This window comes from Penicillium paradoxum, assembly GCF_028828445.1.
Source record: "Penicillium paradoxum strain IBT 22861 chromosome Unknown utg000003l_segment0_segment0, whole genome shotgun sequence".
In the NCBI taxonomy this organism is placed as follows: Eukaryota; Fungi; Ascomycota; class Eurotiomycetes; order Eurotiales; family Aspergillaceae; genus Penicillium; species Penicillium paradoxum.
The window spans coordinates 2,790,611-2,818,073 of record NW_026643181.1 but is presented as its reverse complement, the minus strand read 5'-3'; the positions used below and the strand labels follow the sequence as shown (position 1 = coordinate 2,818,073).

Below are 27,463 nucleotides of genomic sequence, written 5' to 3'. Positions count from 1 at the left end.
TCAGGTTCCACTTTGACACCCCTCCTTCATCTCCCCTTGTCTGTCTGGTAGGAGTTGGTCGGGGAGATATGTTGTATATCACATTCTTTTTGTACTCACATCGTCTGTGATGATATCCCTGTGCAACTGGGTAATGGGAAAAAGAATGAGATAGTCCCGTGTTACCGACAGACTGGGTTCTTTCGAAGGGTACCTTAGCGGGACGATTGAGTTTGGACCGGATAGATAGGGTTGCAGAGTCGACGACCTTATTCCGATTATTGGTCATAGATTACGATGGTCCTGGATCTTGGATTTTCAGACCTGCACATGGGAAACACGCCTTTCCAACTTTTTCAGGAACTGGATCTTCTCGGAGCGGGGCCTTTCTCTGGTCCGTTCTCTCTATACGGAGTACTCCTCTCTATACTCCATACGGCGTGCTCCGGGGACACGATTCCTCTGGGCTTCTGTCAAACATGAGTGTGAAGTTTTAGTGACAGCTGGAGTTGGTTTGCATGTGTACCAGGTACGGGGATGCGTAGATTCTCGCTCAACGGTGGATCAACGGTATGCAGTAAGTTGGTATTGCTATATACATGATGGGTGCAAGGCAGATAAACGCTTCCAAATTCCAGTAGTACAGTAGGACGTAGCAGAAAAAAAGCCAGCTCTGGTTTTGAACTTCACTAACAAACCGTGTCCAGGTGCAGTGTGACGGTTGCTCACAGATCGGGCACCATGGGAGTGGTCCCCGATATCTAAAGCCCGAGCAGGTGGCCCACCAATGACCGTCCAGGCTGGGGTGTCATGGCCGTGGAGGAAATGCAAATCGAAAGCCAAACCAACAGAGTTTACAGTTCAAAGGCCAAATGCAAATTCAAATTCCATTCAAATTCAAATCAATGATGATCATGTCGCGAACGGAGGATGTCCTACTTGGACGTACTGTAACCCCCGGAGATCACGGGTTGATTCCTTTATTTTCCGTTTTCCCGTCATACGTCAGTGTTCAGTACGAAGTATGGAGTACTCCGTACGGAGTATACGGCATACAGCTCCCTGATCTACCTGATAATGCAACAGATCACAAAAGTACCTAGGTACATCACTCATTACCCGTTTGGGTAACCAGGTTGTAAAAGACAGGGGTGCTACCAATCGCTATGCCCGGGCTGTACGGAGGACTCCGTAGCAAGATGACACTCACAATGAATTATTCGTTCATGGATTAACATTGAGGCTAAGCGAACCTCATAAGCTTGGAAGCCGATGCCCCAGGAAATCCACGTGACAGCAAAAAGGGGGCGCAAGGAACGGTGCTCAGACCCCCCCTTCTGGACGCCATGCGGCAGGCCCGACAGTCAGGAAGCAGCTGCGAGACCGTTCGCTCTCCACTTTTCCGGGTACCCCGAGCTTTCAGGTCTTTCTGTCGATATGCCCTGGTTTCTCTGGGTGCTGGGATTTGAGTGGTTGGGGGTAAAGGACCATGGACTTGTTCTCTTTCTTTGACCCTCTCCTCACCCCCTCCGCGAGGGCCATGTGAAAAGAATCCGGCAGCCGATCTTGACAAGTGCACGGGGACGAGGTGATCAGCGGTGATCCCTGCAGACAGGGATTTATCTCAAATACTTGCCGTGTCTCTGATTGGCGAAGGGACAGGGGCACAATCCATAGTCTCGAGGACTCAACGGTAAAACAATAAAGTGAAATAAATTAATTTCCCCTATAAAAAAAAAAAGGACAGAAAACTGACAGGTCTAATCTCGGGTACACCCTAGTCGATACTGCATCCCAGCACGACGGGTTCATCCTTTCAGCAACGGTTTTTGGTTCCCAGGAGTATGGAAACCCGATCTGGCTGTCCACACGAGGACTGTCCACATGGCGGATACTCCGTAGATGGTTCTGGTTTCTTGTTTCACTCCAGAAACTAGTTGTGAGAAACCAGAAAAAGGGGGCAGAGATTAATTTGGAAAAAAAGCATTCTCCACATTCTTCGAGGCTATACTAGAGGTTCGATTAATAAACGAGTTAATCTATATAAACGCGATGTGTGCCTTTTAGGAAATAGATTAAATCCAATACCACATAGATTAAAGATGGTCTTAAAGATGGACGCCCATATCCGCCTATCCTGAACCGAACCGATAGTCCCACTGACAATGACAAATACTGGGGGGCCAATCATCATGGAGTCCATGCATGTAAGGTATGGAGTCCTCTGTCTCCAGTCTGGTATTTTTGGAGCATTTTTACCTGAAAAAAAAGCAAAAAAAGGTGTGGCTTGCGTTTCAACGGTTTCCACCGGAAGATCTCTCTCGCTGCTGCGACATGCCTAACCGGGTAATCTGGACACTTTGCACTCGTCGATCTTTCTAGACCGATCTGGCCCTTCTGATGCATCCATTACACTTCTATGATTAGAGTGGACATACGGAGTAGGTGAAAAAGAGACGGGACGTAGATTGACCTCTAGGTTCTTTTCGGGGTCTAATGCCCGTGGTACATCGACGGGAGTACTCTGTATAAACGTATAAACGGACTACTCCGTACGGAGTAGTGGAAAAACATATCCGGAGTACGGAGTACTGGGAATAACGTCACGCCCCGTGTCTTTGCCGACTGGAGAACTCCAATAGTACTTTTTTTTGTCTTCGCTTCAGCGTAAGCCACGACCTTTTTTTTCCCGTTTCCCACTATTCCCCCCTGCGGCGTCATGGAGGATCCACGGGCAACTGTCAGTGACAGGTGGCAGGTGGCCCATGCGTTCGTTTTATTGGATTTCGCCCCCTCTCTACGGAGTAGGGAGAGAGGAAAAAGAATTCCAGAGTAATATGGGAGAAGTGAAGTACATGGAAGTCGACCGTGAGGGTGTGAACCATATGGCAGTTCGATTCGTGGACAGCTGCAAGGCACATGGGAAAATCCCCCAAAGCCAATAGTATCAGCACTCAAAATGTGAAATCGCAAATCTCAACTCTCAAATCTGCAATAAGAACTGGAAACCCCGATCTGGGTCTTCAGGGATACGTCGGCGTTGTTCGGGGAGGGTCGAAGCTTCCTGTCATCGCACAGAGGCATGGGTTTCCCCATACTATTGAATCCAAGAATCCCAAAGGAAACATGGAAAAGAAAAAGAAAAGAAAGAAAAGTAAAAAAAAAAAAGAAGAAAAGAAAGAAAGAAAAAATACCCATTAATCTTCACGGACGGCGTCCGAGTCGAGCAAATTTGTCAGTGATAGTCTAGAGGGTGGATCCCCAGTGCAACCGCTCGAGACAAGAACCCCGATCGGCCCAATAAGATCTCGGACTTGGCCGATTGAACATGGATCGGGAGGCCCTCGCTCTTGGGAGTGTTGTGCATGGCTGGCTGAGTGGGAATCTGGGACGTCTAACCGCCTGTCACTTCCAGGGCTCGGAAGCTAGATCTGCCCCTGGCTGTTTTGGGTTGACCCCTTTCTGTTACGCATGGGCCATAGATGGTTCTGACGTCTGACTTATATTGTCCTATATTTAACTGTTAGAGAGTTGGTCTAGAGCATCCATGATGTATCCTGAAGGATAGGCAAGGACTGGAGAGAAGAGGCTCTAGAAGGACCATCCCCCATGGGACTCCAAGAAAAAGAAAGCCAGAGCAAAAGAGGCCAAGTCAACAGTTAGCGCCATGATTTGGAATTCCAGCAACGGGGCTCAGGTCGATCACTCCGATCACTGTTTTACGCGTCTTTCCTCAGCCCGGATTCCCGGTACTGAAGATCCCAACGGAGCATTTTTCCACTCCCCACGATCTATAGATTACAATAGTGCGTATTGAGGGTATTTTACATTTTACATTTTACCTGGTACGTTTTGCATTTTCTATTTTACGTTTTCCATTTTCCATTTTATCGTCTGTTTTTCGATTTTCCCTGATATTAGAACCTGTATTGTTCCGAACTGTCAGCTCCGAGATCTTGGATCGTGATCTTCCATAGCGGGACCTGGTTTATTATTTTATCTCTTATTCTCTGCTCTTATTATCTTCTATTTTTTTAAAATTCTTTTTTAATTAGATTATTTGATTTAAATTCGGTTTTTCTTTTTTTTTTTTTTTTTTTTTTCTTTTGGACCCGTCCCCCTGGTACTTAAGACTGGACTGTACTCTGTAAGTCTATACTACGCTTGCCTTGGGACTCTTATATTATTCCACCTTTCCCTCCTCCATCGCATACTTCTTATACTTCGACCACTCTCCAACTCTACTCTCTCCTCACCTCCTTCTCTACTCTTTCACAATGCCTGCTTCTCACCGTCGTGGTCCTTGGGTCCCCGAGGAAGATCAACTCCTCACCCAACTGGTCCGTGAACAAGGCCCAAACAACTGGGTCCGCATCTCGCAGCACATGCACTACCGTTCGCCCAAGCAATGTCGCGAGCGTTTCCACCAAAATCTCAAGCCCTCATTGAACAGGGAACCCATCTCCGCCGATGAGGGTCTGATGATTGAGCGCATGGTCAACGAAATGGGAAAGCGCTGGGCTGAAATCGCCCGCCGTCTGGGAAACCGCAGCGACAACGCGGTGAAGAACTGGTGGAATGGCAGCATGAACCGCAAAAAGCGCGGCCTGTCTACCCCCACCACTTCCCGCACGTACTCTGGCCGCATCGAGGCTCCCTACACCCGCGCCTCAGCGATGAGCCCAACCCGCTCCCGCTTCTCTGTGTCTTCTTCTCGTCCTTCCTGGTCCGAGTCCATCGAATCCGCTATCTCTGAACAATACTCCCACTCTCGCCGAGAGTCCCTGGCTTCTCCAGCCCGTCAACTCTCCCCCATCTACACTCTTCCCTCCATCAACCGACCGATCGAAACTCCCCTCATCTCGCCTGCTTTCTCAGAGGCCTCCAACGCCACTTCCTGCGAGCCACCCTCCATGGTCTCGGATCACAACTCTGTCTGCTCTTCTTCGCCCCGCACTCTTCCTTCCCCGCAACTCCTGCCGCTGCCAGTCGACCTACGTTCGCAGTATGAGATTCGGAGGCCCAGCGTGCATGTCCTAGAGGACTCGCCTACCTATCCAGCTCGCTCTCTAGAGTCGCTGTCAGAAATCGCCTCAACGCAGCGATGGATGGGCCACCAGCCTACCCTGGCTTCATGGCACCAGCCTATGGACTTGCCTAAGCCTTGGATCCCTAGACCGGAGCCTGCTCGTGACATCCGCATGGGAGTGAACAACTTGCTCAACTAAAAAAAAACCCAAAAAAACCCCCCAAAATCACTTAAACCAAAAAACATCACCCACATACCCCTGCATTTCTCATGATTGTTACGAGTCTCATTCAGTTTACCTTGTTTTTCACCCCCGATCTTGTTCTATACTCTTGATTCCCCTTGGCGCTCGGGTCCATTGATGGCCTTCATGTACATTTTGCCAAAAGCTGCCCCTCTCACTTTTCCTTGTGTCTATGTTATCTTCTAGGGAGATATTTACGATTTCCTTTTGTATACTCTTAATGTGTATTACCATGATTCGGATCTTGAAACTCTGTTCTTTTTTTTTGAGCCTCGGGCTTTTACGATTGAGTTGTTTGATTAGGCATGCAGTCTGGAGAAGATTGGGCTGTGTTTTTTTTTTTGGGATGGCATAATACCCCGTTTTATAGCGATGAATTTTCAATCTAATTATAATCTCTCGACCGAACACGCGAATTCCTTACTCTCGAGTATACATGACAAGCACTACGTACCCCCATGTAAGACCCTCCCCGAACATGCCATCCCCCGCTTCAGCTAGCGTCTCATATTCTCAACAGGGAATGCAGCTCCTTCGACCGTTTATCCCCTTCTGGCCAGGAATGTGCCACAGCACGCCGTACTCACGAGGACAGATGCAAGGGATGTACGCGCGCATGCGGTTCTGGCCAGAAGTCACGACCCACCCGTTTGACAAGGCAAGGCTTCGAGACATCGGCAACGTGGTACAGGGAGTTTGATTCCAGGTGATTCTACGGAGTATACGTAGGTCTTCCGTCAGGGAAAGAAAGGGATAACCGAACCGTCCTGCAAGACTAGTTCCTGCTCTATGCATCCGATCCCATTACCTGGACCCGGACCGGGGAGATCCTGCACCCTGCGGATGGGACATGTACAGTCAAGAAAACCTGCGTGACAAGACAGATTTAGGGGAACGCCGATGACGCCAGAAAAGCCCCCAAAAAAAGAGGCAAAGGAAACTAAAGTCTGTTCGAGAGGTTCGTCCGCAGGATAATCAAACGGTCAGCTCGTCCGTCCCGATTGAGCAAGGCCTTTTTTTCGATCGGTCGTGGCCGAGAGACGTGCCTTTGGGAGGGGGTGGCGAGTTTCACCATATAGTCGAAATAAGCCCAAGTCTAGACCGAAGCGAGCACGGTAAAAAGAGAGAACAAGAAATCAAGTTCAACGTCTGAAAGATCGGACGCCACAGCCCAAATACAGAACATGTTACGGAGTACGGCGGAGAAAGAGACTGGTTCCCGCCTATCCGCTACATGCACGGAGGACAGGTAGGAATTCCTTTTTGAAACTGTACGATGTCTCCGAGTACATTCGCTCGCCCACGGGATGAGCGTTGCAGTCAGCCAATCATCGCGAGATGCATTAGGACGGATGGGTTGACGGGATGAACGGCGGGGCTCTGGGTGGGGGTGACTTGGTTTAGCATGGATCGTGGAGGTGTTCGTGCATGCATGCAAGCCGTCTTTTTTTTCGCTTTCGCTTACCTCTGGTCGGGTCGTGCTTTCCGCTACAGGCGTAACTTTGGGCTTATGGTGGCCGTTGAGATGTGATTTGGTTTTTATCTTTCAGATCATTGAGACGATATGAACTTGGCTAACCGCGGTTATGCCGCGTGAGGTTTTTTTTTCTGTTTCGTTGCACAAGAATCAAGGTTATGGGACATGATCGTGCTCGTCGAATGATTCCTTGCAAGACTATCTAGGGACAGGTCGTTCGCGCACAGCTCCATCATCGGCGGCAAACAAAAAACCGGTACCTCTGGCCACAGTTTGTTCAGCTCGAGACGTTGATCGGGTGTTGGGTACGAAGTAGGCACCTCTCGCTGAGTGAGGTCTATCGAATCAGATGGGGCAGATAGCGCTTGAATGTGATGAAACCTGCGCCAAAAAAAATTAGCGATATTTGGTGCGGAGATACCACCCATAGCGGTGCATCGACATTGACATTGTGAAAGGATCTGCAGATTCCCAGTATTTGGAATCTTTTGGCGTGGTACTTTTGTATGGTATACCTGTACGGTGGATCCCGGAAACGTACTGATGTCACCGTACGGACCCTGTCAATATCATTTCTCCCCCAACGGTGTCTACGGAGTACATTTATGAAACTACAACCAAAACCTCGGAAACGAAACAAAGAAACCCGACTGCCTGGAAAAGAGAAAAAAAGGAAAACTCTAATCCCGTGTTCCAGGGCAGAGGTAACTCCGTCAGAGTTTCGCGTCGACAAACCACTGACCACCACCCGGCACCTGCACACGATGACAGCAGAAAAGGGGAAATGGAAAACGGCGCCAAGCCCAGATCGGATTTTCTTAGATGAAACGAGCCGTTGGAGTCGCTTCGCGGATGTGGAGACCGAAACTGGCGCTACCGTGGGAGGCGAAAGGAAAGGATCAGGGGGCTCTGACAGTAATTAATATGTACGGAGTAGTCAAACGGGATACGATCTCCATTTCCAGTTTTGTATTTCGCCCTTTTAGGCTGTTTTCGTTTTCGTATGGGACAGTGATCGTGCAAATGTAGATCGAAATTCCCGTTGCACCTCGATCCATGGATTCGTCTTTATACCGTTACGTTCCAAGCCCCCGGATCCTGCGATCGACGGGAAACACCACCGTATAGAGAAGCCGGGTGACGCTCAATTTTTGGGCTCCATTTGTGTGCGCAAGAGCGATCGAGATCTGGAAGTGGTACGGAGTACGGAGTACACCGTTACAGAGGGGTATCTATAGCGTATGTACTCTGTATTCCCTGTACTCCGTGCTCCATTCGTTGTACTCCGGGTAATCTCGCCTGTCACTTGACGTTGATTAATTAAAGGAGAATTATATGAGACACTAAAATTAAACTAACACGGAATCCTTCATTTCTGATTATATTGTCTATCGTATACGGAGTAGTTTTATATCAATCTTGAAGATCTATCACAAAAAGAACCTGGGCATTACCCTAGTCAAAACGCCGCAATAACCGTACTCCACAATACAGTCTTTTTGGGGCCCAAGGTTGTTTCCGCGGAGAATGTCGGTGCAACGACACACTAACCCTAACTCATCGATAGCGTGGAAAGGTACCCGCCTGTCGGTAGGAACGATGATGAGCCTTTGACCTTTTTTTTTTTTTTTTTTTGCTTTTTCTTTGTTAATCGTTCCTTCTGCTTGCTTATCCGCGGACATGGTCTCATATCGTGCAAATCCCCGCTCGGGAATTTCACGATGTCAAACCCTCATCTTTCCATATGGGAGACATCGTAGGCATCATGTAGCCCCCCCCCCTGATGGGCTCTGGGAACGGGGCCCTTCATTTACTGTTCTGGGAACGGGACCACCGTGGCGTCATTGGGCGGGTGTTTGGGGGCCTGTCAGGGGTGGCAGGTCACGTGGAGGGAAAGGGTTGAAGCCTCTTCCTTGTTTGTTAAATTAAGCAGATTTGTTCTCGTGATAGTGAGACCTTTAGTCCGAATCGGGGATTTGAGTTTCGATGAGGATGCCCATTTGGCGGCTGCCTTGGTCATTCTGGGATTTTTTATGTCGGGGAAATGGTGCATACGATCCTCCACATCTTGTACAACGGAGCACGCACAGACAACCGGTCAGGGGGTTTCTTTTTTGTCGCAAAGACCTACGGAGTAGTAGCATGGACCTAGTCCTTCCTAATGCGGTTCAGGAGGTTGGTGTAGATTGATTGGGTGTGCTTTGTCTGGACAATCTTGGCAATGGCGACATGGTCGCTCTCGGCTCGAAGGAATATGGGGATTTGATATCCTAGTATGTACCTAGGTACTAACTTGGAAGGAGTCCTGATACCCTGAATAGCTGTAATTTTGCCAGGAGAGAGGGATGGGATAGGCTAGCTTCACTAGAGTCTCCTACTACTTTGAGCTAAGGTGCATGCACGGAGGACGGGCTAACGGGATAAACGAGGTTATATGACCGAAGGACGAGTCATATCAAAATCTCGCTGAGACGCCTGAGCCGCCATTTACTTACTGGCGGCAAAAGACAGGCATGCTCTCAATCGGACATGCAACCTCAATATCCCGCCCGCCCTCGTACACATCGTTCTTGTCCCACAATTTCCACGAGGCCCCGGCTGGTAGATAGACCTTGATCGTGCGCTGGCCGGGCTCCAGCACAGGCACAACTAAATACGTTGCTCCAAACATATACTGAGTCTCTACCTCCCAAGCCCGCTCGTCTGAGGGGAACTCGTAAAACAAAGTCCGCATCACGGGCGTTCCCTTTTCATGAGCCTCCTGCATCAGACCCCGCGTATACCCACGAAGCTGCTCACGGAGATTGATATACCGTTTACAGATCTCATAAACCTCATCTCCATACGACCAGATCTCATTATTTGCCCCGCTAGCCGTCGGTTGCCCCTCCGGCTTCGGCTCGCGGTCACCATGCAATCGCATGACCGGACAGAACGCGCCCCATTGGAACCATCTCGTGAACAGCTCGCGGAACAGGGGATCGTCGGGGTTACCTCCATGGAAACCACCGATGTCCGTCGTCCACCACGGGATGCCAGCGAGACCCATGTTCAGGCCCGCCGCGAGCTGGTTACGGAATGAGCTCCACGACGACGCGATGTCACCGCTCCAAACCAGCGCTCCGTATTTCTGGCTACCGGCCCACGCACACCGCAGGAGGTTGACGATGTTGGTCTGGCCTTCTGCGGCCATGCCTTCGTAGAACCCCCGTGCGTATTCTTTGGGGTAGATGTTTCCGATTTGCAGGTTGCTGCCGGCGTGGTAGCGGTAGATGTCAAAGTCGTAGATGGAGTACTCGGGCTCAGCTTCGTCGAGCCAGAATACCTTGATGCCTTTGTCGTAGTAGTTTTGCTTGGCTTTGCTCCAAATGAACTTTCGGGCGGCCGGGTTGGTTGCGTCGAAGTGCGTGATGTCGCCGTCGCATTGCATTGCTACGCGCATACCGCGGTCATGGCGGATGAGAAGACCTTGTTCGAGCATCTCCGGGAAGTTCTCGGATGCGTTCTCGACAGTTGGCCAGATAGAAACCATTAGTTCGACTTTAAGCTCTTTAAGCTCCTTGATCATAGCCTCTAGAATGGGGAAATCAGGGGTTAGTGAGTCTGGATATCGAAACGATACACAACATAGCATAAAAACTCACCTGGATCTGGCCAGAACTCTGGATCAAAGCTCCATTCGCCTTGATGCTTCCAATGGAAGAAGTCGACGACTATCAAATCCAGAGGAACTTCACGACGCCTGTACTCGCGTGCAACATTGAGTAATTGCTCCTGGTTCCAGTAACGCAGCTTGCACTGCCAGAAACCAAGACCATATTCCGGCATCATCGGGACATAACCTGTCACTTTGGCATAGGCTTCTTCAATTTGGGCGGGTGTATCACCCGCCACAACCCAATAGTCCAATGCCTTGGTCGAGAACGCTTCGAAGCTCATGACGTTTGTTCCTAGAACCGCCCTTCCAATGCCAGGGTTATTCCACAAGAGTCCGTATCCGAGCGACGAAACCGCAAAAGGAACACTAGCTTGGGAGTTCCGGTGCGCCAGCTCAAGGTCAGTACCTTTCAGGTTCAGGTAGGGCTGCTGATACTGGCCCATGCCGAAGATTTTCTCTTTATGATCGAGAGACTCGAACCGCATAGTGAGATGGTAGTCGCCGCCCAGGATTGGACGCAGCTCGCGAGCTTCGACTGTCAGTGCACTGCATTTAGGGTCCATCGGGTCCTGGCGATGGCGGGCATACTCCTCTAGGAGTTTCTTTCCATTCGAGTCATAGATGATAAGCTTGCCTCTGCGGGACACGGTTGCTTTGATATTGCCATTGGTGATGGTCGCTTCTTTATCGGGGGATATCTCGACGTTTGGGCTTGGGCTGGATGGCTTGGAGGAAAGCGCCCAATCTTCCGTGGGTATAGATGCCTGTCTGGTTGCTCGGATGCGAAAGGCGTTCTCGCCCCATGGCTGCACCCAGAGGATATGGTCGTCGAAACGAAATACGAGCTTGTCGTCTTCGGCGTAGAGCATTGTGCTACACGGGATTGCTGTTTGTGACTCGTTAGTCTGCTATTGCTGTTTCGATAGGAACAAGCGGAATTTGAAGGCAGATATATGCTCGATAGATGAGAAGAGCAGACCCAGATTCTAGGTTAAATACCTAGGTATTGAGGGGATGACATTGTACCCCTCACGATGCAGATGCTGTGCCATGGCTATTTACGAGGACAACTCCCGTAGATCCACTGCAGGATGTACCAGGGACGACACTCATTTGCTCAGGAACTTATGAGAGGTCTCATAGCTGTCAGGTGGAGATGCCTGTCTTTAAACGCCTTGAGATAATAGGTAGCACGTGTCGTGAGATTAGCCTAAAGTCTACCTTCCAGATAGGGAAAGGACGCATGTCCGGGACTTCCAAAAGAGGAATCCAAAAGGGGAAATACGGTTATAATTTGGGGGATAGACGGGTTTGATATCGACTTGAAAGACCTTGGTTATCGAACTCCCTGGGTTTTCCTACGCAACCTCCACACATATACTTCCCTCGGGATAGAATCCAAGCCTTTGAATGAAAGATGCAGCCATGCCGACAATTGCCTAGCATATTACCTCGCCTAGGGCAGAACCATCCTAACTATACCGTCGCAAACTAAAGTTGGTCCTTTCACATTTGACCGTACTAGTGGAACTTAGCTAAGTGGCTATGTTTCAGATAGTTTTCACATCGATATATCAAGTAAAAGGTACACAAACGGAAGGTGTATAGGTTGTTATATGCTACTTTTGGCTCGCGGTCTGCTTTTATATCTGCGACTAAGCGATTGAGCCGATCTCAAACAGGAGATAGAAGAAAACAATACCATGATAAAAACGGCGGTAGGGAAACCTTGTAGGTATAGGTACGTATATTGGGTAGATAGCTGCATCTACATTATAGCCATGATCTCCATGATACACATATGGCACATACCCATAATAACCCGAGTTGAGTTCCGAGATCACGTCTGGACAAGACTCCCATTTCCTGCAAAGGTCTCCTTGAAAAACAAAGGCCAAAATGACAGAAAGAGCCATAGCCAAGGTACCACTTCAAGACTTGCCCATGTCGTACTTTGTAGAACATATGAGAGAAGAGTCATGTCGGAAGTCTTTCATCAATTCAGGACAGCCAATGCTAAAATTCCTCCATCTGATGGGCTGACCATAACACACCTGCCAGATATCTTGGACTATGGCTTGAACTCGGCATCACCGTCTTTCGAATGGCCGGATATGAGGATTCAGGTCAAGGATAATACCTGACAAAGAGAGTCCATTGCTGTTGTCCGAACTATAGCGTATGGGTTTGATCGGAGCGTGTTTTGCTCCCATCTTTCTGCATTTGTTTTCCCCGTTGATATTTTCTTGCTGATTGATATGCTCTAGACAGCTCAAAGGGTACATATGTACAGAGTACATAGAGACATGTTTCGGGGATCTCATTGTCCAGCAGACCAGGCTATCATTCGCGCCCTTTCAACTCTGGTTCTTTATATATCGTTCAGACGCTGAACTATTTTCAGCCTCTTCGCAGTTCCCTCGCACTTCCAGCTCATTGGAATAATTGTACGTTGATACCTCCCGGTACATAGAGGGAGAGGAAAGGGTTGTGATATTCTGCCGACTGGTGTTCCCCGGAAAAAGGACGCTATTCCTCATCAGGCGACAGTCAAGCTACCGCGGGCACGGTTTTCATTGTGCATTGCTCCTTCTTCCCTACCTTCTCGTCAGTTCTATTTGAATTGGTAGCAGAGATTTATTTCCAGCCTTTCAATTCACAGCCCTGACCATGGCATTCAACGGGGCCGCCTCGGCTCCCACCGCGGAGATGGACATCGACATGGACCTCGATCTGGGACCTGAGCCTGAGCCCGAGTCAATTCAGATCGTGAGTGGTTTCTCTTGTTAATCCACGTACTCGATCCCCCACTGACATGTGTCGAGTGCTAGGAAACAACCTCGAACATCGAGCCCACCCTCGATCCCCTCACCGATGAAGCGGTCTATGAGAAAGTGCATGTTCGCGGCGTCGATGAAATGACCACAGACGATATCAAACAATTCGCTCGCGAATGCTCTGGACAAGAACCAGTACGCGTCGAATGGATCGACGACACCTCCGCCAACATCATCTACTCCTCCACCGAGGCCGGCCTCCAAGCTCTCACAGCTCTCACCCAAGTCCCCGAGGATGAAGACGCGTCTACCCTGCCACCTTTGCGTCTCCGATCGGCTAAACTCCCCTCCTCCCATCCTGATTCCGTCCTCCAGGTGCGATCGGCTGTCAAATCAGACCGCAAGCAAGCACGCGCCCATGAGAAGAGTCGCTTCTATCTTATGCACCCAGAGCACGATCCCCGAGAACGCCTGCGACAGGAGTTCGCAGACAGGAGACGTAGTGACGATGCAGGAGAGGGGGATTACAGACGGCGCAGGTTCGACGACCGCGAGCACCGACGCCGCCGAGATCGCGACGAGGATGACCACTTCAATGCCGATATGTACGATGACAACGCTGGCTCAGGTTACTCGGAACCTGGGCGTGCCCGTGGAGAGCGCAAAGGTCGTGGCCAGAAGGAACTCTTCCCAGAGGACGAGAGCCGATCAAGTGGACGTCTCCGGAATCGCAGTGCGTCACCGGGTCGAGACACGCTAGAGGAAGAATTGCGGGGTGACCGAGGGGGACGTGATAATGGCAGGCGGTTCCGTGAGAGGTCGCCACGATACGGTCGCCAGAACAAGAGCAAGGAACTCTTCCCAAGTGCAGGCGAGAGCGAGTCAGGAACTCGCGAGCTTTTCCCCAATAAGCCCACATCCAGTTACATCAAGAAGGAGTTGCTGCCTAGCAAGTCCAGTCATCATCGCCGATCAGATGCATTTGACGCCTCTTCCGTTCCAGGTAGCTCCGAACACCGACGCCAGAGCAATGTCGAGCTTTTCCCTGATTCCACCAACAATGGCGCCCGCATTCGTGGAGCGGCTGCCGAGGATCAAGGGTTTGCCATCCGGGGCGGTGCATCGAATGGCATGTCTATCAAGGGCATGGGTGCGTCGGTGCGCGAGCTGTTTCCTTCGAAGTACGACAATAACAACAACGCCAATGCTGGCAAGGAATTGTTCTCCGATACGCTGGAGGGACGCGGTGGTCGCCGGCGCCGAGCCGAGGATATGTTCAGCTGAGTAGACTTGATCGATTCAACGGCCTGATTACTGTGCATTTACTTGACTGTTGGTTTCGTGGGTAGCATGATCCGGCGTTTCGCGAATGGGATGGGAAAACGAATTGTCTGATAAAATTTTCATAATGACATATACTCTGCTCTGCTAAAGGATGAATTACCTGCACACTTTCCTTCACTTAAAATTTTTCTTAAAATATCAGATCTAAGTGCGCGTACAGGGCTCATGGATAATCTACACAGTAACGTGGCGATGATGCCGTGCGCCGCGATAACCTCCCCCCAATCCACAATCTCTCCGTGGCATCAGATGCAAGGATGGCTCCCTCCACAACAGTAGAAGCACTAGCAAGTGCCCTAGTTGCTCGGTTTTTGCGCACCAATGACTATCCAGAGACACTGAAGGCTTTTATTCGCGAGGCCGGCCTTGCTCCCGACGTGGGTCAGACCTCGGGCGATGACACCAACAACTGGACCATCCAAAGCTTGCTCGAAGAGAAACAAACCTATGACCAAAGCGTAAATTTTGAACGATATGGCAAAGATAACCAGCAGTCAGCTCTATGGAGCGAGCCAGGTGAGTCATATTCTTTCGCCCAGGAGAAAAATCTCCCTGGGAGTCGACTTTACATGTCAAACTAGCTCTTGTTCGATTATCTGACAGACTCCTAGCACCATCGAAACCGGATGTAATCCAGACATCAACATCGGCAAACATCCTTGCTGCGTCAGTGATGCAATGGCAGAACCCCAGCGGCGAGGCTGATGAAGCCGCTGCAGACGCTGTATTAGCGCAGTCTTATATCGTCTCAACGGGTGCAGACAGACATATGCATTTGCTCAAAACAGCAGAAGGAAACGAAGCTGTCAGATCGTTCTCGGGTCTCTCTGATTCGCCGATTCTTTCGTTTTTGTCCGTCGTCCAGGGCCGGTACATCCTCATGACCAACATGTCCGGCCAGCTGCTCCTCCAGCATGGATCCCAAACACTGGACAGCAGGAAAGATCATAAAAAGTATGTGGTGAAGGTAGTAGCCTACGAAGACAGGATAGATCCATCCAAGTTGTGGGTTGCCACTGCCGGGTGGGATGAGAGTGTTCTCATATATTGTCTGAATATCCCAGACCAAGCAGACGCCTCAGCTCTCAGAATTGGGGAACCCGTTGCACGCATTGAACTCCTTACAAACCCAGAATCACTCCTTTTTGTTCCGCATATTGACACCAACGAGCTGCTTCTTCTCGTCTCACGCCGAGACTCGACTTCCATCTACTACTATCAAGTAGAGTCAGCTTCGGAAGAAGCCGATGCTTCTCATGCAAATGAGGGAGTCGCTCGCCTACTCGGCTCCCAGAATCTTGCTCCCCATTCCAATGCCTGGGTTACGTTTTCACCGGCGCATATGGCGCTCAGTCCCCACGACCCGGGTCTCCTCGCAGTAGCTACATCGACACTACCCCATTTGAAGGTCATCATCGTGCGCCTTCTGTTCCCAAAAACGAAAATAGCGGGACAGATTAACGCATTTGCTTCTGAAGACCCAGTGACACAAGCGTCTCAAGCAATGGCAGCTCTGGAAATACAGAACCGGGAGGACGCTGCCATCCTCGTACAGGCGAATACTTTCGCACCCCAGACTGCTTACTCCACACCCCAGGTGGCGTGGCGGCCGAATGGGTCTGGGGTCTGGGTCAATGGGGATGATGGTGTGGTCCGCGGGATCGAGACCAAGACAGGGAAGGTCGTTGCTACGCTGAAGGGTGGCCATGACCCGGGCTTCAAGGTGAGGACTATTTGGTCTGGATATGTTGCTGTACCCCAGGAAGAGGGTGACTCTATTCGGGAAGAATGGGTTATTAGTGGTGGATTTGATAAACGATTGATCGTTTGGAAAGTATGATCCATGGAGATCAGTGTACATAACAGAGAAAATAGGATAATATGTGGATACAATAAAAGTGGAAGCAAGTATAAAATGTAAATGATTTGATTGGAAACATTGCTATATATAAAAATGACTTTTACTGCTTACGGGATGTAGGTCTCCTAACCATGAACCCTGTCGCGATCGAGAAGAATCAAGACAGGATATATAGCAATCGAGGACTTGGGGGTTGATCTTGGCACGTTAAGAAAAATCCTTCAGCAATCGCGCATGAGAAGAGCACGCAGCTGTACACACATATGCCGGACGGGGGTTGGGGGAAAAGGGGGAAGAAAAGCCTAAGCTCGAGGGCCGCAACACTGTCGAAGTCAAACCCTCGAGTCTGAGAAGAAGAGGAAAAGGATATAGCAGAAAGAATTCCGCTTGGGGAAAATGGCACCGCTGTGCACATCGAATTAAGCCTGTTGATTTCTCGATATCAAACAACTCGAGACTCCTCGCGCGAGGAATAAGCAAAATCCAGGCCTATTCGACACAGCGGACCGTCCTTGATCGTTGCACACGTTATGTTCACCGGATCTCCCGCGCGCTCGAGTTGCATTTCATGTTTCCCATTTTTTTAGACTGAGTTCATAATCTATGCGACCTCACGCTTACCCTCCTTGCGCTCCTTCTGTTCAATGGGTCAGTATTCCGTGTTATGGGTGGTGGGTATTGGATATTGGGTTCGGGTTGTGGTCAACGTACGAGGGCCTTCATGGTGCCGTGGAGAGCGTGACGGTGGTTGCGGCGGAACTTGGGGTCAACACCGTTGAGGGAAGGGTAACGGTTGGTCTTCGGCTTCTTGATACTGTTCACGGATATCTATCAGCGATTCGGTTCTTGTTGGAGTTGTATGATGGGTGGTTTGCGAATGCAGTAAACCGAAGGAGTTATCCGAGCGAATATTTAAGATGTGATCTCAAATCATCACGCTGGAGAAACCCATTCGCCCACTCGCATTTGCTTCCCCCACATCCATATAATCGACTGGAAAAATTGCCGGGGAAATGTAACGGAAAGGTGATCGAGGGTATTCAAAGGTAAACGTACCCGTTACGGTGAGCCTTCTGGCTGCGGTGGTGCTGGGACGCGTTCTTGGACTCTGTTGGTGAAAATCATGTCAGCGACATGGCGTTCTGGTTTTTTTTTCTCTCGCCAGTTTGCAGACTAGCGAGGGTCATAGATTCGTGGTAAAAACGTACTGGCCATCTTGTCGGATGTTGTCGCTGATTGACGGTGGGATGGATGGGGAGGAGTGTGAGCTGAGACGTCAGGCAAGAGGCCCGGCTAGGGCTCGTTCCGTTTGTGGGATCTCGCTTATCGGGCGGTGTACATACTAGACCGTCACTAAATGGCTATTTACTTGCATGATTGTCAGAGACAACGTCATAATATTTCGATGCAGCAAAGTCTCTGGTAGTCTTTATGATAATGATTGAAGATCCTATGTTCAAGTCTTTTTGGCTTGTGTTTAGGGGTCCCTCCATTTGCAATTTTTTCCTTGACCCCATTCTGCCGGTCACATACACGTGACCTTGGTTTCAATCAATATCACGTGAGGCATATAGTTGCTCAGATGATGGACTGCAAGCAAAGAGCTTTCTTCAAGACTTGGAATTGAATATCGTATGAAAGCAGCAATTCCAGCACAAATATAAACTGGTTGTACTTGGTTGCCGGCAGGAATCTTCATATCAAATCTTGTCGGTTCCAACATGGCTCACCTTGAAGTTGAATTTTGCAACGAAGTTTGATATCAAAATGTCCCATTCGTAAAATAAAAGATTAATTACTTGGGCGATTCTTTTTCTCTTTATTTCCTCATAGAAATATGCATAAAATGGCCAGAGTAAACACTGCAAATATTGGCCATAGTCCGGCCGTTGGATTCCCGTGCCACGTGACGAGCCGCTAGGGAACAACCGGCATTCCGACTTCGACCTTTGCAACGCAACTTCAAGAGGGATAATCTAGCCTTTGCACGTCGTCCACCACTGCAAAATGAGCTCTTTCCGCTTCGCTCGCTCCGCCCTCCGGGCTCGCCCTTCTTTCCTCGGTGCTCCTGTCCAGCGCCGCGGTTACGCTGACGCCGTCGCCGAGAACATCAAGCTGTCCCTGACTCTTCCTCACCAGGTGCGTGAACCAACTCCGGCTAGCATCCCAACATTATAGCCGAAGTACTGACTTGATAATTGTTTGATAGACCATCTACCGCTCGACTGGCGTGTATGTTATGCCTCCACTTGCACCCGTGTCGACGGTGCCTGTGCCCTTTTCTTAAATACTGACCGACCTTCGCGATTACAGTACCCAGGTCAACATTCCCGCCGCCTCCGGTGAGATGGGTGTCCTTGCCAACCACGTTCCCTCCATCGAGCAGCTCAAGCCCGGTCTCGTCGAGATCCTTGAGGAGGGCGGCGCCACCAAGCAGTTCTTCCGTACGTCCGATTCTTGCGCTTTGAGACATGCCGCAAATCTAGTCTCGTGTCAATTGGAATCAATTCACTAACAAGAGCCTTGCTGAATAGTGTCCGGTGGCTTTGCCGTTGTCCAGCCCGACTCCCAGCTCAGCATCAACGCTGTCGAGGGTTTCCCCCTTGAGGATTTCAGCGCTGAGGTAGGTCATACTTTTTCGCGACGTCACAACTCCAGCTGACTGATATTTTCTTTTTAGGCCATTCGTGCCCAGATCGCTGAGGCCCAGAAGATTGCCAGCGGTAGCGGCAGCGAGCAGGATATCGCCGAGGCCAAGATTGAGCTTGAGGTATGGATCCGTGCTGATAATTGGACTAGCCGAATACTGACTTTTTCTTGAACAGGTTCTCGAGACCCTGCAGGCTCACGTCAAATAGACTTGATGTACATAACCATTTCGCCCCAACCATGAACCTGTAGAATTATAGCAATTCTCCCTTTCCATCTAATTATACTTGTTTCTTCTATTGTTTTTTTTTTCTTCTATCTGCATTTTATATGTATGGGAGAGACGTGAGCGCACCTTCCAAGCTTGAGAGTTGAGCACATGACTTGCCGTTTCATTATCGATCATCGACTCTCATCTCCAGCTAACCCGTGCAGACATGCTATCCACCAAATCACTCAAGTCAGACCCTCTTGGAATCGTGGATACTCGACTAATGATGGCGGAATCACCTGAGGATAGATTATTCTCGCCTTTCTTTTCGCCATTCACCGCGTTTGATGGAACTGTCGACAAGCAGCCAGGCCGCCAGATCGAAGCAGATGCAAGCTCAAAGCGAGCGCACCGAATTCTCGAACTTCGCGAGTCTTTCCGTGGTTTTGATTCTAACCGAAAATGTCCTCGGCTTGAGTTGGATGTCGCTGTGGATAAATACCACACCCTTGATGGCCTTGCTGAACCGTTAAATCCCCAAAACACCCCTGCGTCAAACAGCGAGCGAGAAAGCACCGAGGGTTCCACGATGTCCCTTGGTTGCTACAAAATCGAGAATATGCGGACGAGTCCTTCATCCCAGCCCGAGGAGTTTAATTTTGATTGCTTTCAGGATTCGCCAGATGCAAGCTTTGTTTGCCAAGATGATGGGACCGAATCGCTGAAACCTCCAACGCTGCGGCGCCTGTCGCTTGGTGATCGGCATTGGATCAAGTCTCCAGTAACTTCTTCAGCGAATCATCAGCGGGCCTCGAATGGCAATACCTTCAAAAAATCCGATAATCCAAGTTCGGTAGTACGATCTGTTCGTTTCTCTCCCCCTGCTATCATCCCATCTCCACCCCCTCGTGCGATGCGGCGTCCCGTGCCTTCGGTCGAACGAAGACAGGATTACATCGCCTTATATAGACAGAAAAAGCAACACCAGAAATGGAAGGTCGTTCGTCGTGCAAATCCTCGAAGAGGTCCCCGTGCAACGGCTCCAAGATGGCGCAACATTTGGCAGCGCATATCCCAAAGGATCACAATGTGTGTGTTTCTTCCCTTTCCAGCTTGCCATATCGTGCATCACATCAGAATTCGTTCGCCCCTCGTGTTCGTTCCGGCGGTGATGCTCTGGAAATGAGAGGGGGCCATGCGATGGGCGCTACTGTTACAGATGACTCAACTACTGCGGAACATCCCAAGTATAAAATCCCTGATTTCCTTGCTGTTTCATTTTCGCTCTACAGAATTCAAAGTGCGCCTGGTTCATCACCTGAGAAGGTACCGAAGTACGCTTTCAAATTTCGGATCACTCAAACCTACCTCCCTCGACATCCCTCTCCACATTTCCCCACTACTCTCGAACACATCGCCTGCCGTCCAGTCATTGACAACTTGATGTTCCACGCCTGTTTCATCATTCCTGCGTTGGTTGTCATGATACCGGCCACGGTCATATTCATTACAACAGCACTGTTGACCGAGACCCGTGTCGGCGCTGTAATGGTCCAGCTTGGCAGGGCTTTGCTGTGTCTAATGACGAATGTGCTCATTCTTATACTGGCCAAGTGTGGTGTTTCTTGCAGCTGTCAGTGGAATCCGGACACCTGTCATTCTGTTGAGTAACTACACCTCTGGTGCTGGAACTGAGAAACCGAGTGAAGCCGACCATGGTCAAGACGAAATGCGGATGAGCAATTAAAATTCGTACTTTTTACGATCACAGTTTGTACGCAGTATATATATTCTTCGGGCATTTTTGGTGGTTCGCGAGTGATTGTGGGTTTGCTCCATACATTACATTTTTGCAGTCGAGAGCGACTTACGAGGATGAACTACCTAGCTACCCTACAGATATCATATAGCAAGCGGTGTATCATGGTTTTATATCGTTGCATAGGGAATTCCAATCCACCATTAGCTCATATAAAAGTCCGTGGAGCCATGGGGCGAGATAATGGTGCTATTCTTATAGACTAATGTGAAGTTATAGCTTCCTGAAATCTACGCTTCTTATTTCCCGTCTTACAGGTTTTGCGGAAGATAGAAAGGTATAGGTAGTATCATTGCGCTCTATCCATGGACTTGTTAGGTTTACCTACTCCCTATAAAGGCAAAGCAATTATACATTCATACCTAGCCATGTGCTTGTGCCCTAATATAGTTGTCGATCCTCACTCATGTAGCTCTCCTAGTTTCTCTGGAGCATCAACCCTAGTACCGGAGCCCTCTTCCTCGCTGTATATCAGCTCAAGGTTGCCATCTCCACGATAGCGATACTAGATGTGAGTATATATTGCGAGTTATCCGGAGCTATTAGGAGTCATTAAGCTCACGGGCAACGGGAGAGGCGATATTGATATCCTTGTGGAGAAATATACGATGATCGCAAACACCCAAGTTCTCCATAGTACGAGGTCTATCAATTTGTGAATTGCACAAGGATATTCACGATATCTCAAATAGTTGTATGCTGTTGGATCAGTGTGTTTGGTAAGACTGATAGTATTTGAATATTCGGCGTCATCCAAAAAGAGGGTCTTAGCTGCTTTGAAATTGTCACATCCTTTGACTTCCGTGGTCTGGAGTTGCCTTGACAAATCGAGGACGAAAGATCTCATATGCACTTGGGAAGCCCCCTTTGTTTTAGTTGCCGCCAGTAGCACTGTAAGTATTGGGGGTTATCATTTGCCCTTGTCTCAGTGATCGCTAGGTGAATATCATCGAGCAAGGCCAGTTGAGACACAGCCGAAGGAAACCGATAGAGCTGGACACTCAGCATATGCAGCTTCAATTCATAGACTCTAGCAGGTTGGATAACCCTAATTGATCTTGGGATGATAGAGTACAAAAAGGAACCAATGCCCTAGGATAACCAAAAAGATACCAATAAAGTAAAATGAATGATGCGAGATATTCAATAGGCCAAAAAGAGGGACATGGCTTTTTCTTTGACTCAATTCATACTCTATGTCCGATGGCTACTAAACGTTTGATCATCACTACATATGATGTACTCCGTACATGTGTATTATCTAACGTCTCGGCGCTTCATCCCACCTAGACGGCTTGGGAACTCCGGTGCAGGCATATTTACTTGACTTTCCAATAAAAATCTGACATTCAGAACCTTCAAGGCCGTGATCTCAACGGTCTTCGAAACGAAAACAACGCCTATAAAAACCATGTCGGTGGCAACTGTGACAGCGTCCTTGTACCCAAACACTATAGCTCTATCAATCGGCTTGATCCATCTTATTTCCAACCATGGCTCCACGGTTTCCTGAAAGACAAATATCAGCCCAATGCCATCTTATTGGAATAATTAGCAGATTCCGAGCCCCTCAACTGCCTCAATTACTCGAAAGGGCACCTTTCTCAGGCAATGGAAGCCCTGGCCGACGTTCACGGTGCCTTGGTCATTTATATTCACATTCTCCCCAAGAAAATACGTATCGTACCTGGTCGTCCGGAGAAGACTATTCTGATGGATTTTGACATCGCAGAAACCTTCTCGACGAAATAATCCCAGGATCAGGCCTGCAAGTTCGAAGTTGAGATCCTTAGAAATTTGGGGATACAGCTGGTGTGTCTTATCATTTGAACATTGGATGATCACCTCTAATGTAGCAACTAGAAGGAGGATCAAGAGAAAGCACTTTCTCCCAATACTCCGCATTACTAGACACGGCTTTTCTAGCGATGTTATCATTCCTATTTTGGTCATGCCACTACCACGGATAATCAGACAAAGGCTGCATGCCAGTATCAAAGAAGATAACCGGGGCAGTTGTGAGAAACTACGGATGATACCTTCTTGTTTCTTCGCTCCAACCATCATCCGGCCTCACCTTTTCTGAGTTCTTCTTGTTTGCTCGGACTAGGGACAGGATTATTTCTCTATATTAGAGTATATCTGCTTCTTATACACGCATGTATCTTCTATCTGCTCTACATCCATCATTCTCGAGAACCCACCCATTTATTGTAAAAAAAGAACGTCACCATCATGTTTCGTAACGACAACCTAGCCTTAGTAAAAAGATGGATGTTCTAATCCACGCAAAAAAGAAAGAACCGACGGCTGCATGATTCGAACATGCGCCTCCGAAGAGAATTGATTTCTAGTCAATCGCCTTAGACCACTCGGCCAAACCGCCTTATTGATTGCTTCGCCACTAAGTGGAATATGGGCGAAGGGCCAAAATGGGCCAAAATAGCGATTAATAAGCGATACGTTCAGCCCTAATTTTCCACCACGCACTCCACTCAGGTGCAGAGGTGTCTTGGCAAAGTATTGCTGACTGTTTTAGAAGCCCTTTTTGAGGCATAATAGTGATTTGGATCAATAATTTGGAGAAATGAATATGTGTGATAGTCAAATATTAAAAGACATAAGGATAAAAGCGTTGTTTCAGGGATCCAAACATGCTCTGCCCCATAATACACATAATGGCAAAACAATCAATAAGGCGGTTTGGCCGAGTGGTCTAAGGCGATTGACTAGAAATCAATTCTCTTCGGAGGCGCATGTTCGAATCATGCAGCCGTCGGTTCTTTCTTTTTTGCGTGGATTAGAACATTTATCTTTTTGCTAAAGCTAGATATAGACCAGTGGATATTCTACGCATGCCAACATTGACAGTGGCGTCGAAAGCTGGGCTGTGTGAGAACTGCGAGCACCTTCAATTTTGTTTTCTTCAACTTTTTAGGGGTTTGCTATCAAATTCACATACATCTCCAGTCTGTTTATTAGGTGGCAGCAGCTGAAATAAATAAAAATGATTGCAAAATATATATTGTGTAGACTTGGTAAATTTCAATATCTTCAAGAAGAAATGCGCAAAACAATAACAATAGAAGTCTATGTCAGAGATACAAATTTTCAGATGGCCTGAACCTCATTTCGTTCAAGCTTGGTCCATCGCAAGAGTAAATCCTCGAAGCTCTCTGGTAGCGCGGGTGAGGTATTCACTACCGGGGAAGAATCCGAACGAGAGCCTTCTCCTGCTTCGTCCCTGCGTTGGATTCTAAGATAATGGATTCCGTGATCCGAACCGTCAGAGCCTTCATACTCTGATGTATACTTTTCACGAACAGGACTAAATGACACTGCTTTCCCACCCAACACTTGTCCGAAATTGTGATCCGATGGCACGAAAGACCCCCCTTTAGCAGTGTTGGGGATTTGGGATCCCACAGGAACCTTCTCATGGTCTCTATCTCCCACGTACCCGACATGCGAGGGCTTCTTTGACCTAACTCCACCGGAACCTGCCTGTTCAGTCCGGTTTTCGGGAGACTCTAGAAAGTTCCCATCGTTGGAAAGCTTGTCAGACTCCCATGGTGCTTGTGGGGACTTTTGAGATGCTGTTTCACCATTTTCCAACTCAAATCCCAAGCCCGGCGATTTGGCAGAGTATGCGGCCTCTGAATAGAACAATAGGTCAGTATCCGGGACAAACAATTGATTGCGTAGAATATGTTCTAAACCACCGAAGAAATCATATTTCGATGAAACTTACCAGGTGTCTTGTTTGAGGGCAATGTGGGACAGTATGAAGGCGCTGCAGGAGAATAGGAAGGCACTGTAGGGGAGTAGGACGGCGATGCAGGAGAGTAGGAAGGCGCTGTAGGAGAATAGGACGGCGACGCAGGAGAGTAAGAGGGCGATGTAGGAGAATAGGACGGCGATACAGGAGAGTAGGACGGCGATATAGGAGAAAAGGCAACAGGAGAATAGAGCAGAGGTGACTGATCAGGCTCTGAGATAATATCGTTTCGGGTGGTAGACTGCTTGGAAGGGGCTGGCACCGATGGCGACGATGCGTCTTGACATGAGTCAAAGTTGAGATCTTCTGTGCGCTTATAGCTAGTCTTGCGATGGACCTTTCTCTCATCCTGCCTCAAGGCATCTTCATCCAGCGGTTTTCCGAACAAATCATGGTGTGACACCGTTGGAGATGTTGCGAGTTTCTCAGGGAACGATACTCCCAGACCAGCAGTCCGAGGAAGGGTGTTCACAAAGAGCTTCAAGGGAGCCTCGGAGTTTGACGTCCTCGAACAAATTGCTTTCAAAATTTCATCACCTATGGGCTCGTCATGATCGGGCTGACCTGGCTCAGTGAGAAAAAAGCGGGCTCTAGTCCAGTCTGAGATTCCGAGATTTTGACATATCGTGATACGTAAAGTCTCGCCTGAAGTAATTTCAGATATATCGACTAGACGAACATCAGAGCTGTCTGCAGTGACCGAAACCCAATTCCTCGGCTTTGGTTCCTTGTTTACCTTCACCGACTCAACAGAAGATGGTATCAGATGCTGTACCTGATGCTGTTGTCGGCCTGGCATAGGTGGCAGCGGTGCTGGGATTGTTATTGAAGGCAGGGTCTGCCTCATGCGCTGATCCAAGCTGTGTGAGACTCTATTATGAGCGAGATCAGGGAAAGTCATAGGCGAGGCTGCGCGAGCCTCGGTAGTCCCGCAAGTATCGTTCTCATCACTAACAGAATCCAAAAGTTATTTCAAATCATAAATATGCCGGTCCATTCAAATATGACTCACACTAGCAGTGATTTATCAAAACTCTGGAGAACGGAATGGCCATGTGCGAGTTGAAACCGAATGATCTCGCTGTGATGTACACCCAAGACACCTTTTCTGATCCTTGAAAAGCGGCCTTTCTCCAGTTTTGATTTACAGGAATCAATTTCGTGAAACATTTTATGGATCAGCATATTATACTCATTGAGCTCAGCTAGCTCGCTCTGCTGGAAAGGATTTGATGCCTGGGGATTTTTCGTGTTGTTTATGCTAGGAATATGCTGCGCCTGTTCATACTTTGGCGGAGCAATATTTCCGCCATTTTTTTCGAGTTTCTTCTCTTGCAAAAGTGTCTCGATCAAAGCACGCTGGTCCTGAAGACTCAATGTCTTGTGGCTATGGTTTGTTTTAGAATTGGGCGATCAAGTATCTATGTAGAAACGTAGACTTGCCTGCGAACATTCCCAGCAAACATGATAACATTGAGTAGAAGCAGCATTGTTGCCTTCAGTCGTTCCAGGTTAGATTTCAGGGGATTCAAGCTCGGTTCCAGCAGAACCAATCGAACTTTTCCGGTGACCTGTTGCAAGCGGCTTTTACCAGATTGATCAGTCGCACTGACAACTCTTTCAATTTGCCTCAAGACATCGCGGCACTGGTCTAGTACACGCTCCAGTGTTTGGAAGGCCTCATCTGAACAGAGCTTCGATGACTCTTCTTCCTTCAAGCTGTCGCCTAGCTCACGCAGAATAGCACTAACAAGTGCAACCTCATTTGACAAGAGCTGTATAGTTTCGCTGGCATTTTGCACTTGCCGGTAGAAGGTGAATAGCTTGACGGATAATTTGGTCCCCAAGTCTGCGACCTGAATGATGCTGGCCGCAACACCAATGATCTCCAGGCCAGACATGTCGGCCTTGGAATACCTTGAGCTGCACACAAAACAATAATTGAAATCGAGACAGACTTAGTCGTTGAGTCTCGTTGCGGGGCGCATAGTTAGCGTTATGTTAGCGTTTCGTCAAATTCCCACGTGAGGACATCTTCAATCGCTAGACCTACTGACGAAAAGCGCCCAGACCACTACTACAGCTAACCAATAGAGGCTTTTTGTTAAAAAAGCTGGTATCTCCTCTAGTGAGCTTCCGAGTGACACGGCAGTCAGGGGTATTCATACAGCGCTTTCAGTATACATGGCGGCTTCTATGACCCAGGGTGTCAAATATATATTTATCAAATAAAAAACGAGGTACCGAAGTAAATTCTCTCAAGTGAAGTATAACAAAGAGTGATAGTCTAATGCAAGAATTCAAGAAAGAGACTGTGTACGAGTTTGTGGCCATCAAGAGCGTCGCCTACCATTACAATCACTACAAATGGTTGAGGCAAAAGCCTTTCCATTGCTCAAGATAAATCAAGATCCAAAACTAGTAAATTGCATTTCTGCTCAAATGAAACCATTCAAACGGCAGCTCCAATGTATTTCAAAGGATAATAGGGTAGATTATTAATACCAATATCAGGCTTATTGGCTCGAAGATGAAGACAAAACGACCAGAGGGCAACCAAAAACCCGATAAAATATCCATAAATTCGCTGACATCATGAAATAAGGAATAAGAAAGAAAAAACAAACTAGCCACGGT

At 48.6% G+C, this 27,463-nt stretch overlaps 9 protein-coding genes across 9 annotated transcripts; 5 read left to right on the top strand and 4 right to left on the bottom strand.

Annotated features, from left to right (window-relative positions):
• Positions 1 to 4,256: 4,256 nt before the first annotated feature.
• On the top strand, positions 4,257 to 5,207 carry flbD (putative MYB family conidiophore development protein FlbD; the record flags this gene model as incomplete). The annotated part of the gene is made up of 1 exon (XM_057174001.1): positions 4,257 to 5,207. The coding sequence occupies one exon, from the start codon at positions 4,257 to 4,259 to the stop codon at positions 5,205 to 5,207; it is 951 nt and encodes a 316-aa protein (XP_057034152.1).
• Positions 5,208 to 9,220: 4,013 nt separating this feature from the next.
• Positions 9,221 to 11,256, bottom strand: N7457_002954 (putative glycosyl hydrolase; the record flags this gene model as incomplete). The annotated part of the gene is made up of 2 exons (XM_057174000.1): positions 9,221 to 10,302; positions 10,374 to 11,256. 2 exons carry the CDS (start codon positions 11,254 to 11,256, stop codon positions 9,221 to 9,223), a joined length of 1,965 nt encoding a protein of 654 aa, XP_057034151.1.
• A 1,801-nt stretch (positions 11,257 to 13,057) lies between these two features.
• On the top strand, positions 13,058 to 14,448 carry N7457_002953 (NCBP3 domain-containing protein; the record flags this gene model as incomplete). Its single annotated transcript, XM_057173999.1, has 2 exons — positions 13,058 to 13,156; positions 13,219 to 14,448. 2 exons carry the CDS (start codon positions 13,058 to 13,060, stop codon positions 14,446 to 14,448), a joined length of 1,329 nt encoding a protein of 442 aa, XP_057034150.1.
• Positions 14,449 to 14,765: 317 nt separating this feature from the next.
• N7457_002952 (uncharacterized protein) lies at positions 14,766 to 16,348 on the top strand (the record flags this gene model as incomplete). The annotated part of the gene is made up of 2 exons (XM_057173998.1): positions 14,766 to 15,024; positions 15,120 to 16,348. The coding sequence occupies 2 exons, from the start codon at positions 14,766 to 14,768 to the stop codon at positions 16,346 to 16,348; spliced, it is 1,488 nt and encodes a 495-aa protein (XP_057034149.1).
• Positions 16,349 to 16,908: 560 nt separating this feature from the next.
• N7457_002951 (60S ribosomal protein eL29) lies at positions 16,909 to 17,636 on the bottom strand. Its single transcript, XM_057173997.1, has 4 exons — positions 17,578 to 17,636; positions 17,426 to 17,477; positions 17,081 to 17,183; positions 16,909 to 17,006 (listed from the first exon to the last, which is right to left on the bottom strand). The coding sequence occupies exons 1-4, from the start codon at positions 17,582 to 17,584 to the stop codon at positions 16,971 to 16,973; spliced, it is 198 nt and encodes a 65-aa protein (XP_057034148.1). The 5' UTR covers positions 17,585 to 17,636; the 3' UTR covers positions 16,909 to 16,970.
• Positions 17,637 to 18,376: 740 nt separating this feature from the next.
• Positions 18,377 to 19,227, top strand: N7457_002950 (F1F0 ATP synthase subunit delta; the record flags this gene model as incomplete). Its single annotated transcript, XM_057173996.1, has 6 exons — positions 18,377 to 18,508; positions 18,579 to 18,601; positions 18,683 to 18,813; positions 18,904 to 18,992; positions 19,050 to 19,139; positions 19,195 to 19,227. 6 exons carry the CDS (start codon positions 18,377 to 18,379, stop codon positions 19,225 to 19,227), a joined length of 498 nt encoding a protein of 165 aa, XP_057034147.1.
• Positions 19,228 to 19,455: 228 nt separating this feature from the next.
• Positions 19,456 to 20,900, top strand: N7457_002949 (uncharacterized protein; the record flags this gene model as incomplete). Its single annotated transcript, XM_057173995.1, has 2 exons — positions 19,456 to 20,010; positions 20,199 to 20,900. The coding sequence occupies 2 exons, from the start codon at positions 19,456 to 19,458 to the stop codon at positions 20,898 to 20,900; spliced, it is 1,257 nt and encodes a 418-aa protein (XP_057034146.1).
• A 3,259-nt stretch (positions 20,901 to 24,159) lies between these two features.
• Positions 24,160 to 25,673, bottom strand: N7457_002948 (uncharacterized protein; the record flags this gene model as incomplete). The annotated part of the gene is made up of 2 exons (XM_057173994.1): positions 24,160 to 24,704; positions 24,800 to 25,673. 2 exons carry the CDS (start codon positions 25,671 to 25,673, stop codon positions 24,160 to 24,162), a joined length of 1,419 nt encoding a protein of 472 aa, XP_057034145.1.
• Positions 25,674 to 26,247: 574 nt separating this feature from the next.
• Positions 26,248 to 26,727, bottom strand: N7457_002947 (uncharacterized protein; the record flags this gene model as incomplete). Its single annotated transcript, XM_057173993.1, has 1 exon — positions 26,248 to 26,727. One exon carries the CDS (start codon positions 26,725 to 26,727, stop codon positions 26,248 to 26,250), a length of 480 nt encoding a protein of 159 aa, XP_057034144.1.
• Positions 26,728 to 27,463: the final 736 nt, after the last annotated feature.